General features: G+C 51.7%; 1 protein-coding gene across 1 annotated transcript in view; it reads right to left on the reverse strand.

The window, feature by feature from the left end:
* ANK1 (ankyrin 1) overlaps nt 1-12,650 on the reverse strand; it is a 177,323-nt gene that overhangs the window by 11,642 nt on the left and 153,031 nt on the right. The window contains 4 exon segments of the mRNA XM_033158987.1: nt 3,165-3,248; nt 6,296-6,545; nt 8,674-8,800; nt 8,803-9,231. Coding sequence (XP_033014878.1) covers nt 3,165-3,248; nt 6,296-6,545; nt 8,674-8,800; nt 8,803-9,231 — 890 coding nt within the window.

The following is a 12,650-nucleotide window of genomic DNA, read 5'->3' on the forward strand; positions in this document are numbered from 1 at the left end:
AGGTTGGTGAAGGCTGCCTTACGATGCCCCGATAAGGCAGGCCAGCATATGGTCTCCATATCTCAGATGAACTGCAGGCGAGAGCCAGCCATTTGCTTAAGATCACCTGCTGAGTTTGAGGGAAAGGAGAGATTTGATCTAGGGACAACCTGGTTCATAGCTCAGCCTCTTGGGCAGCAGTTCTAGGTGCCCTTGCCTGGGAGTAATTCCCAGAGAGTGCAGGGAGATTTAACGTTTGAAGAAGGATAACTAGGATGGCAGCATGAGCTGCTACACTCAGACTCCCCCAACCTGGTGCCCTCCAGGTGTTCTGAACCACAACTCCAATCATCCCTGACCATTGGCTGTACTGCCGTAGCTGGGGACAGTTGGAGGCACCGGGTTGAGGAAGGCTGACTTAGATTGCAATGTCCTTTGGGCAGAAACGTTTCTTTCTGCCCTTGCAACTCAATAAAGTGCAGTGTGCATTTATAGTGCTGTATTAAATAATCATCTTCAACATCATAATCACAACAAAATAAAAAATAAAAAGTTCCTTCCAGTAGCACCTTAGAGACCAACTAAGTTTGTTCTTGGTATGAGCTTTTGTGTGCATACACTGAAACAGAAGTCACCAGACCCTTATATATAGCGAGAGAGTGAGGAGGGGTATTACTCAGAAGGGTGTTGGGAATGGGTGTGGAAAACCTGTTGATAGGTGTGGAAAACCTGTTGATGGCTGTTAACGACTGCAATTAGTCTTAAAGGAAAAAGCAAGGGGTGAGATGGCTAAAGAAAGCTTTGTCATGTATGATGTTGTTGGGGCCAGTAATGGTGTTATCAAACATACCATCTCAGGACTATTTAATTGCTCATCTTCTAACATTGTGTATGCCATCAAATGCCAACAGTGCCCTTCAGCTCTCTATATTGGACAAACAGGCCAAAACCTACACCAAAGGATAAATGGACATAAATCTGATATCAGGATCACAAGACAGAGAGATATAGAATCATAGAATCATATAGTTGGAAGAGACCACAAGGGCCATCCAGTCCAACCCCCTGCCAAGCAGGAAACACCACAGGGGCGTTCCTAGCCCCTTGGCTGCCCGGGGCGGGAAGCCAAGAGGCACCCCTGGGGGCGGGGCATCGTGACGTGTGCATGCGTCATGACGCACGTTCGCAGCGCGACGCCACGCCCCCAGGAAAAAAGAAAGAAACATAGCAGGCACTTGAGAGCACCCGCTTTGCTCCCCCCCTTCCCTTTCGGCTTCTTTCAGCGCCGAAAGGGGAGAAAAAAGGAAGCGAAGCGGCGCGTTCAAGCGCTGGCTTCGCTTCCCCGCCCGCTTTCTCTTTCGGCGCTAGCTGGGCTGTGACTCTTGTCACCCCACGTGCCGCCATTCGTTCCGTCGCCCCGGGAGCAGCAGCACCGCACACACTGTGCGCTGCTACTCCCACGGCGACGGAGCAAGCGGCGGTGCGTGGGGGTGACAAGCGGTGGCCCCTCCTGCCACTCCCCACGCACCACCGGTCACCCCGGGAGGAGCAGCGCTGCACGGACAGGGTGCTCGCTCGGCCGAGCGAGCACCCCGTCCGTGCTGCGCCGCTGCTCCCGGGGTGACGGAGGGAGCGGCGGCGCGTGGGAGTGGCGGGAGGGGCCGCCGCTTGTCACCCCCACCCTCCCCTGTCACTCGGAGCGTACCGCCCCTCCCCAGCGACGCCCCTGAAACACCATCAAAGCATTCCTGACAGATGGCTATCAAGCCTCCGCTTAAAGACTTCCAAAGAATATCAGGAATCACGAGAAACCAGTAGGAGAACACTTCAATCTCCCAGGACATTTTATACAAGATCTCAAAGTAGCTGTCTTACTACAAAGGAATTTCAAAAATAGACTGGAAAGAGAAGTTGCTGAATTGCAACTAATTACCAAACTTAAAACCACGGAGAGACCTGGTCTGAACAAAGACATTGAATACTTATCTCATTATACCTGACAAAGCTATCTTTAGCCATCTCACCCCTTGCCTTTTCCTGTAAGACCAACTGCAGTCGTTAACAGTCGCCAACCACCATTAATAATAACCACCATTGCTAAGAGCTGCGCAATGCGATCTCCCCTCTCCCTAGGTGGCAAAAGAGGACAATTGCCTGGAGGATGGAATGTCAGTCTCAGGAGGCGTATGTATCTAGCATGACATGCAACACAGGCTGACATTCCTTCCTCTGCACAACCCCACCCAAAGGTGCAGGAGGCCTTCCCCTCTTCTGCATCTGGCCACCTGAGTCCGGATGCCCCCTCGCCACAAGACAAGGGAGCGAGGAATTCAGCAAAAGAGGCCCTACACCCTTTGGGATTCCCAGCACCTGGTGTTGGCCCTGCGCTCGATTTAGACCAACTGCTATTTTTAGGACCTTGCAGAAAGCTCATTCTCCCCCCCCCCCACCAGTGCTGTGGCAGCTCCTTCACCTCCCTCTTCATTCTGCATGAAACTCCCACAACAAGGTTTGCAGGGAGCGAAGGCCAGCATGCCTGATGCCGAGTCAGGCTGGCAAGGTCAGAGCACAGTTCTAATCGTATCTCATCTCAGTACTCCAACATACATTCCTTTGGATGACCAGAGCTTCTCTCTCTTACACACACAAGATCTTTTGCAATCATCATCATCATCATCATCAGGTGGAGTATCACGATCAGGAATTCCCCCGCAGGCTAATTCCACCACCCAACTTTACTTCCACATCCACCCCAATTTACCCTCAAAATTCGGACCAAGAGCTACCTTGGTAAGCAAGCCAGCCAAGCTGCATCCTACAGAGCAAACCAAGGCTCCCTCCCCCACCCCTGCATGAGCATACTAGAAGCCCCCCCCCCCAAAAGAAAACCCCAACACAAACTCTCTTGGGCTGGTTAGTCCTGCCAGGAATTGCTTCAACTTCCGCTAGCGAGACCCCATCAAACAACTACGCCTACCTGCCAGGGTTTCTGCCAGCACACTCTGGGATAAAGTGCAAGTGTGTGACACCGAACGCAAGCAGGCAAGATGAGGAGCAAAACTCTTGCACTAAGGAAAAGAGCCTGGAGGCGCAGGAGCCCAGCAGGAATGATTCTAGCGTTTGGCCCAGCTGCTGCTGCCGCCGCCTCCTGCTCTGCCTTCCTTCTCCCCTGGCAGGCTACTCACCTTCTTTGTGACAATGTTGCCTTGCTCATCTGTAAATTGCTCCTCGGTCACTTGTTCCCCTGGAATATCCAGCGCTTCATTCCCCTGGAGGGTTGGGAAAGCAGAAAGGAGAGTGAGAAGTTTGCTATGGGACCACAAAGTCCTTCACCCTCCCAGAACTGGCACAGAGCAGCGGACGTCCTCTCAAAGCCCCACGGGGGGTTCAAAGGAAGTCAGCTCTTGGGGCAAAGCCAGCGCTCTTCCTCTCTCCCCATGCCCTGCCCTGGTCCCTGGTGCCCTTCTGCCACACTACCAGTGCGTGAAGCTCGGCACGGCGTCCTTGAGTGGCATCCGGGGGGGCGGGGGGGGGCACTGGGCCGGCCAATCTTGGGGAAGCCTCCTCTGGCCAGCTACCTGGACAATGACTCGCCGGCGCACCACCCGTGTGGAGACGGGCTCCTCGTCATCACTCAGCCCCTCGCTCTCGCCAAGCTCCTTGTCCAGCTCCTGGTGGATGTGCTTGAGCATAAAGCGGAAGGAGCCCTGGGCAATATGCAGCAGGTTCTGGCAGCTGACCAGGAAGAAGCCAAGCAGCACCAGGCTGATGAGCAGCTGGGTCAGGAAGCCCCACATGGTGCCCAGCTGGCTGCCACCTCCCACCCCACCCCACCCCAGCCAGCCCAGAGCCTAACGCCGGCCTTCCCTCATGGCATGAGGGCACTGCCCAGGCTACTGGCAGGAGCAGCCTCTGGCTCACGACTGGGAAGCGGGTAGGGGCCGGGCTGGGTAGGAAAGGCTGCTGTAATTTTAGCCTCCGCCTGACCAGCTGTTTGGAGGCTCTGGCCAACCCTCCCTGCCCCCTCCTTCGGCCGCAAAGATACAGCAGCGGGGGGGGGGGGGCTTGTCAACGTCACCCAGTGCTCTGCCAAAGGCCAGGCAGGGCAAGGAGGTGGCACGAGGCCTGCCCCAGCCTGCAACCCAGCCTGGTGTCTCCTGGTGCCCCTGGGCACAAAGAGCCAAGGAGCACCTAGGAGAGGGCTGTGCACCTATGTCTTGCACGGCAGGCCCCCCCCCCCATATTCTGGCATCCTGGGCAGTTCTATTTCTGGCCCCTCCATACCTGGCTCTGGGTGAGAACCAGGCACTACCCAATTAGGAAGCAAGCAAAGAGTCTGGCTGGCCAGGATATAATTAGAGCAGAGAGGCTGAACATGGCTGCTGGGACAGCCCCCTCCCCCCTAGCAAGAGGCGGGGGCCAAGTGAGCTTCTTCTGCACAGGAGTGCAAGTGTCAGCAGAGCAACCTTCTCATTTAGCTGACATGCCACCCCCACACCTTTTTTTAGCCAAAGGCATCTCCCCCAAGGCAGCTGGCAAAAGCTAGTAACTACCACTACCATATCAAATAAGAAGCAACAAGTGAAACAAATTGGAAGCCAAACATCCCAGCAGAGTGTCGGCAGGCAACTCAAGTGATGCTGAAGCCCCCTGAAATAGATCTCTCTGAGTCCCAACAGCTAAATCTTGGCAGAAGATTTCTGCAGCCTTGGTCCCCCACCCACCTACCCAGGCAGGGGCCTGCAATGGTATGCATCTGCTTCACTGGGTAAGAAATACTGAGCTGAAGCATGTTGGATGCTTGAACTGAGCTATTTTGCTGGAGCAGTTCTTACAACAACCCAACAAAGGAGGCCTGGTTTTTGGCATCCCTACTACAAATAGGTGGGACAAATAGGTGGGACGCGGGTGGCACTGTGGGTTAAACCACAGAGCCTCTTGGGCTTGCCGATCGGAAGGTTGGCGGTTCGAATCCCCACGACGGGGTGAGCTCCCGTTGCTCGGTCCCTGCTCCTGCCAACCTAGCAGTTTGAAAGCACGTCAAGTGCAAGTAGATAAATAGGTACCGCTCTGGCAGGAAGGTAAATGACGTTTCTGTGCGCTGCTCTGGTTCGCCAGAAGTGGCTTAGTCATGCTGGCCACATGACCTGGAAGCTGTATGCCAGCTCCCTTGGCCAGAGTCGTCTGTGACTGGACCCAGGAGTCCCTTTACCTTTACTACAAATAGAGACTGCAGTGTTACTCTGTGTTTCCCCCCCTCCCCACCCGAAGAGACAGCATGGTTTTAATGGGTGCAGTGAAATAATATACCGGTCAGGTGAATCTCTCACTGCCTGAAACACCTGATGGGTGCATCAGGTGCCATGTTATCAACATTCATTTAAAAAATGATTTAGTGTTGTGTCAAATTTTATTTTTTAAAATAAAACCCCCCACTTATTTCTGTCCATCTCCATTGAGTCCTCGGATCTGCAAATCCTCCTCCCTAAAACCCTTCCCTGCCCACGTGTGGAGGGAAGGGAAGACAGAGGCAAAGGGCTACATCTCCTGCAGTTCCACAGCAGAACATCTGTTGCACACAGAAATCCCAGGTTCCACCCCACCATCTCCAGGTAGAGCTGGGAGAGACTCCCTGCTTGCAACCCTCTGAGAGCTGCTGCCTCTCAGAGAAGACGATGCTGAGCTAGGGAATCCATGGTCTGACTCTGCAGAAGGCAAGTTCCTTATTTCCCGTTCTGTTCCCACCTTGCTCTAGGTCCCTATGCTTGGGCTCGTATGTGGGGATGGGGACTGTGAAAGATGCAAAAGAACAAATGCCCGGTAAGTCAGCCTTCACCTTCAGGATATCAAGGTTTGGGGCTGTTGTATCTTTGCATTTCATGGCTCCAGTGCCGCTAGCATTTGAACGATGCATTCCGTCAGCACAGATAGATATTTCATAATACATTGATGCAATATCCCCTAGAGTGGCTGCATTTCAGCAGTGTGAAGTCACTTACGATTGTTTAATTATTGTATATTCTCTCAGCCATAGCCCTGTTTTGTTTGTAAAGCTTTAAAATATTTTCATATCTGTGCTACAGATATACATTAGGTGAAATTTAATCTCATGCTGTGATGTTTGTTCCACATGTTGTTCTGAGGGTTCTCCCCTCCCCTCCCCCAGCCAATTTTCTGTTGTGCAAGTGGAAGTCCTTAGGCTCCTTTGGTGAATCCCACCCACGATGCTTATCTCCTGCCTTGACTTGGTTTACTCTTTTGCCTCTACGGACTGATCAGGGGTTGCTTTGTCTGGATGGATGTTGCGCTCTCCTACCTGTGTTTGTCCAAATATGCTACTGTCAGCTTCCTCCAGCCACTTAGCCAGGCCCTGCCGCCTCCCAGGGTGGAGCCCCCACTCCCTCTCCTCCGACGAGTCCATCCGCGTGTGCTCCGGCCTCTCCCTCTCCCGGCCCCGCACTCTGTAGGGCACCGACTGCCGCAGCGCTGGGGGGCTCAAGGACACCCCCTTGGGCAGGTCTGACAGACTGGAGATGAAGGTGCTCTCCACAGCCCAGTTGCCCAGCCTAAGGAGCAAGGACAGAAGGACAGGCTCACGTGGAAATGCAGCAGGCAAGCAAAGGGAGGCGGAACACAGGGCTGCATTCAGAGTCAAGGCAGCTTCATTAACTATGAGCCCCATAGTTTGGGATCCTCCCTAAACTGCACTGTGAACCCCACATTTTGTACTGTCCACCCAAACTGAGTAACTGATACTCCCAACCAGGGTTCATAGTTAACACCTAAAAATCAAACATTGTGCGATTCACTTCAAACTGGTGCCAAATATTTAGAATAGTTTTGTACCATTTTGTACTGCAGTACTGTCTACTCTGACAGAGATGCCCAGCACCACAGGCCACATTTAACTGCAGAATGGACCCCATTCCTGAGCCCCCCCCAATGCACGCACCCAGCAAAGACAAATAATCTGCAGAACACAGGGGTGACTCCTGTCTCTCATATCCTAGTAACAGTAACCCCTTGCTTGGAGTGACTGCTGTCATGCTCTCTATGCAGGGGGCCTTTCAAACCAGCCCAGAAATTTCAGCTGGTACCCAATGGGTTCCCATTAGGAGAGGAGTGACCAGATAGGTTGGCACCCAGAGTAAAGTTCAAAAATCCAGTGGTGGGTCTAACAGCCTCTGGTCTACTCTGACTGGCAGCAGATCTCCAAGCCTTTCCTGTCTGTGTTAGGCGAGGCGTGTTTTGAGGGGAGATACAGGGAATTGAACCTAGGGTCACCTACATGCAAGGCATGCAACACGGAGCTAGAGACAATAATATAACGCCGGGCCTGAGAGATCTGCATTGGCTCCCAGTAAGTTTCCGAGCACAATTCAAAGTGTTGGTGCTGACCTTTAAAGCCCTAAACGGCCTCGGTCCTGTACATCTGAAGGAGTGTCTCCACCCCCATCGTTCAGCCCGGACACTGAGATCCAGCGCCGAGGGCCTTCTGGCGGTTCCCTCACTGCGAGAAGCAAAGCTACAGGGAAACAGGCAGAGGGCCTTCTCGGTAGTGGCGCCCGCCCTGTGGAACGCCCTCCCACCAGGTGTCAAAGAGATAAACAACTACCAGACATTTAGAGGACATCTGAAGGCAGTCCTGTTTAGGGAAGCTTTTAATGTGTGATATTTTAATGTATTTGATTTTTGTTGGAAGCCGCCCAGTGGCTGGGGAAATCCAGCCAGATGGGCGGGGTACAAATAAGAAATATTATTATTATTAATAATATAATAAAACAATACATTTATTATTTGTATCTCACCCATGTGACTGGGTTGCCCCAGACACTCTGGGCAGCTTCCAACACATAAAAAAGCATAATTAAACATCAACCATTAAAAAATTCACAATACAGGGCTGCTTTCAGATGTCTTCTAAAAGTCAAATAGTTGTTTATTTCCATGGCATCTGAAGGTAGGCTGTTCTACAGGGTGGGCAGCACTACCAAGAAGGCCCTCTGCCTGGTTCTCTGTAACTTCATTTCTCGCAATGAGAGAACTGCCAGAAGGCCCTTGGAGTGGCTTCAGTGACTGGGCTGAGTGATGGGGGTGGAGATGCTCCTTCAGGTATACTGGTCTGAGGCTGTTTAGGGCTAAGAAGGTCAGCACCAACACTTTGAATTGTGCTCAGAAATGTACTGGGAGCCAGTGAAGATCCTCTAGGACCGGTGTTATAAGGCCACAGAAGCCACGCACACACACACACCCCGTCACCAGTTTAGCTGCCACATTCTGGATTAGTTGTAGTTTCCGAGTCGCCTTCAAAGGTAGCCCCACGTAGAGCACATTGCAGTAGCCAAGCGGGAGATAACCAGAGCATGCACCACTCTGGTGAGACAGTGCGGAGGCAGTAGGTTCTCAGCCTGCGTACCAGATAAGAACTGGCAGACAGCTGCCCTGGTCACAGAATTGACCTGTGCCTCCATGGACAGCTGTGAGTACAAAATGACCCCCAGGCTGTGCACCTGGTCCTGCAGGAGCACAGTTACCCCATTCAGGACCAGGGAGTCCCCCACACCAGCCTGCCCCCTGTCCCCCAGAAATGGTCAACCTCAATCTGTTGGCTGCCATCCATCCTCCTGCTGCCTCCAGAGACTCACACGGGACATTCCCCACGGCTGGCATCCCTGCAAGTGGGGAACACATTACCTCTCTTTGCCCTTGTCGATGACCCGACTGACGGTAGGTGACTGTGTGATGCGGGCCTGCACCCTCTGCTGGCCTGAAACAAGAGAGACTTTAGTGTGGGAACCCGGCTTCCCGCCCAGAGGCCCCCCTGGCGCTCGCCGTCTGGCCTCCTCCCCTCTGACCTCTGACCTTCCTCCTGCTCTAGCATGTCCATCAGGCCATTCATGGCGTCTGAGTCCACTGTGTCGTCCTCCACCAGGTCCATGGAGCCCAGCGGGTCGGGGCCATGCGCGTCCTCCAGGAGCTGCCCCGGGAACCGGCCTTCGCTCGTGGCGTCCGAGTCCTCGGCCTTGCTGCACTCCAGCGAGGAGTCTTCGGCAGTCACCAGCGAGGGCGTCAGCCCCGAGGACCACACCTGCATGTCGGACATCTCCATGAGGGCGTCCTGCTCGCTGGCGGCCATGGGGACGGCATCCATGACGGCCACCTCGCTCCAGTACTGGTCAGCACGCAGCGGGGAAGGCAGCGCGTAATGCAGGGAGGCGGGGGAGAGCAGCTCGTCCTGCAGCGAAGCATAACCTGCATGGGCAGACAGAGGGCGACAGGCTAAGGTGCTGCAGGGCGCAGAGCAGCACACGCCCCCCTGGCCCTCTGGCCGCCGGGGCACGCAGGGTGTGTGTGTGTGCACACTTTGTGCGCCAAAAGGTCTCCATCCCAACACGCGTCGGTCCAAGAGAACGCAGCCATTGGGGCGGTGAGCAAAGCCAGCTAAACCATTGGGGGTGGGCAGGTGGAGAGAGCGCCCCCAAAGATGAATGGCGGCACTGTTGGGCTGCCACCCAAATGGCAGATTTCAAATGGAAACAGGAAGCGAAGGCCCCGTGTCTTTACCGACGCCAGGGCAGCTAACCTGTGGCCTCCCAGATGTTGCTGAGCTACAGCTCCCATCGTCCTGGACTTCTGGCCATGATGTTGGCTGGGACTGATGGGAGTTGGAGTCCAGCATCACTGGGCAGGCCAAAGGTTCCCTGCCCCGCCCTGCTCTGTGCCATGTTTCTGGTGGGCCTTGGAGCCCCTTGCCCTCAGCTGCCTCCTGGGGTGTCCCCCTAGCACTAGTTTCCCAGAGAATAATGTAGGGTCCCTTGTCAGGAGTAAAGGAGAGCAGAAATGGGGCAGTGGGGAGTGTGAAAAAGAAAACCTGATCAGGAAACAAATATCACCAAGCCGAGCACCGTACATAAGGCTCAGGTTGCATTGATGCCTCTCTCTCTCCTTCGCTCAGTTTGTGCAAATGACTGATTAGTCATCGGTATCGAAAATGAAGATCAGGAGAGGGACTTGTAACTCAAACAAGCCTTTTTGTGCAATGGAGGTCTTTTCCAATTGCATTATAAATTCTATTTCAGCAGAACTTAGAAACAAAACAAGACAAAACACCTTGTAATAATAATATAATAATAATTTATTACTTATACCCCGCCCATCTGGCCAGGCTTTCCCAGCCACTCTGGGCGGCTTCCAGCGGGATATTAAAAACACAATAAAACATCAAACCTTGATGCCTTATGTACGAAAACTCCCTTCAAGTCTTTAATAGTAACACAAAGAGTCCAGAATGTAGCACCTCAACATGCCCTCCTATTTTATATATATCAAACATATTGATTGCCTTTATATATGAGAGGCAACAATGAAATAGAAAACAATCTTTCGTTCAATTTTTGAGCTGCTTTTTGACTTGAAATGTGCTGGTCTACTAAAAAAATTCATTTTAATATTAAAGACTTTGGGATTATCTGTGTATGCTTTGTTTCACTGAAAGCTGTTTTCTTTCATTTGGTTTTTGATTCTCTCCTGTTCACAGAAAGTGAAGGGAGGCCCTCAGTCCTTTCCAAGAACCCACAGCTTCAAAGAACTGGCCTCACCCTATAAGACAGATGAAATCAGGGCCGGCCCTACCATTAAACCAAGTGAGGGAGCGGAGAATGGAATGTGTGAGAGAGCAGTAAAATGTCCTGGAAATCCAGGCACATGGCAGACCACGGCGGCAGTGCCATTTTTGCCAATCTTCAAAGAAAAAAGAAACTAAAACCTTTTCACTGTTTGAAGTACGGCAACCCTAGCCCTATGCTAACTTCCTCCCCTCAAATGCAGAGAAAGCTGCTGTCCAAACCCCAGTGTTGTGGCAAGATTCAGTGGTCAATTTAATAAGCTTGGCTACATGGAACGAGAGAGAGCGCCATCTTGGCCTTGGGTATGAAGAGACAGCTGAAGACTGACAATTGCCCTTTGGGGGAGTTGGAGGTGATTTGAAAGAGGAGAACATATTTATCCCACTCCTGAGGGTTCTATCCAATGACCTCTGTCCACCAGCACAAGGTCTCTTACAAGTGGAAGAGTCAGTTTTAATACTGCACAACACAGGAACTCAAGACAACAGTTGTACTAGCAGAAGCCTGCTGTGCCACAAAGTACACAATCTGTTGTGCAACTAGGGCCACATTCACACCATACATTGAAAGCTTGTTTTCTCCTGCTCTGGAGGGTAGGACTCAAACCTATGGCTTCAAGTTAGAAGAAAGGAGATCCTGACTAAACTCCAGGAAGAACTTTCTGACAGTAAGAGCCGTTCAACAGTGGAACGGTCTCCCTCGGGAGGTTGCGGACTCTCCTTCCTTGGAGGTTTTTAAGCAGAGGCTGGATGACCATCTGACATGGCTGCTTCAGCTGAGATCCCTGCATTGCAGGGGGTTGAACTAGATGACCTCCAGGGTCCCTTCCAACTCTACGATTCTATGATTCTATGAAAGCACTATGATACCAACCACATTAAACAGCCATAATTCTGGGAGCTGTAGTTTGCTAAAGGAGTTGAGAGTAATTATTAGTAGGGTCTTCTTCCCCTCAGAGTGCAACAGTTTAACAGTCAAGCCCTATGGAACAAATATACCACTAATTGACTTTAACTTAGCTCCACGTGAGTATTTGGGTATTGTTTAAATACCTGTTTGATCAGAGGCAGCAGCCAGGCAAAATAAAATGTGTGTAAATGCTGTGGGAAGCAGAGTCTCTCTCAAACTTCACTTTCATTTCTCTTTAAAAAGACTGTCATTTAAGCCTGAGAGGGAACCATGTTTTTGAGACTGGGGCTCAAAGGTAGAGAAAATATGCCTCTGACCATATGCAAAAGGAACTTCTCTCAACACTGCGTAGCTGCAACCAGTCTTGCACTTCAGGGATTGGGGAGAGGCTGTGAAGAATCTAAGCAACTCAAAAGCGTTCCCTGAAGATCTTAGGTACTATCATTATACTCTTACTCCTTTGCTGTTGGTTCAAAGCAGCTTCACCTGCAATGCCTCTCTCTCTCTGGGAATCATAGAATCACAGAGTTGGAAGAGACCACAAAGGCCATCCAGTCCAACCCCCTGCCAAGCAGGAAACACCATCAAAGCATTCCTGACAGATGGCTGTCAAGCCTCTGCTTAAAGACCTCCAAAGAAGGAGACTCCACCACACTCCTTGGCAGCAAATTCCACTGTCGAACAGCTCTTTCTGTCAGGAAGTTCTTCCTAATGTTTAGGTGGAATCTTCTTTCTTGTAGTTTGAATCCATTGCCCCGTGTCCGCTTCTCTGGAGCAGCAGAAAACAACCTTTCACCCTCCTCTATATGACATCCTTTTATATATTTGAACATGGCTATCATATCACCCCTTAACCTTCTCTTCTCCAGGCTAAACATACCCAGCTCCCTAAGCCGTTCCTCATAAGGCATCGTTTCCAGGCCTTTGACCATTTTGGTTGCCCTCCTCTGGACACGTTCCAGCTTGTCAGTATCCTTCTTGAACTGTGGTGCCCAGAACTGGACACAGTATTCCAGGTGAGGTTTGACCAGAGCGGAATACAGTGGTATTATTACTTCCCTTGATCTAGATGCTATACTCCTATTGATGCAGCCCAGAATTGCATTGGCTTTTTTAGCCGCTGCATCACACTGTTGA

Source organism: Lacerta agilis, chromosome 8, assembly GCF_009819535.1.
Source record: "Lacerta agilis isolate rLacAgi1 chromosome 8, rLacAgi1.pri, whole genome shotgun sequence".
NCBI lineage: Eukaryota > Metazoa > Chordata > Lepidosauria > Squamata > Lacertidae > Lacerta > Lacerta agilis.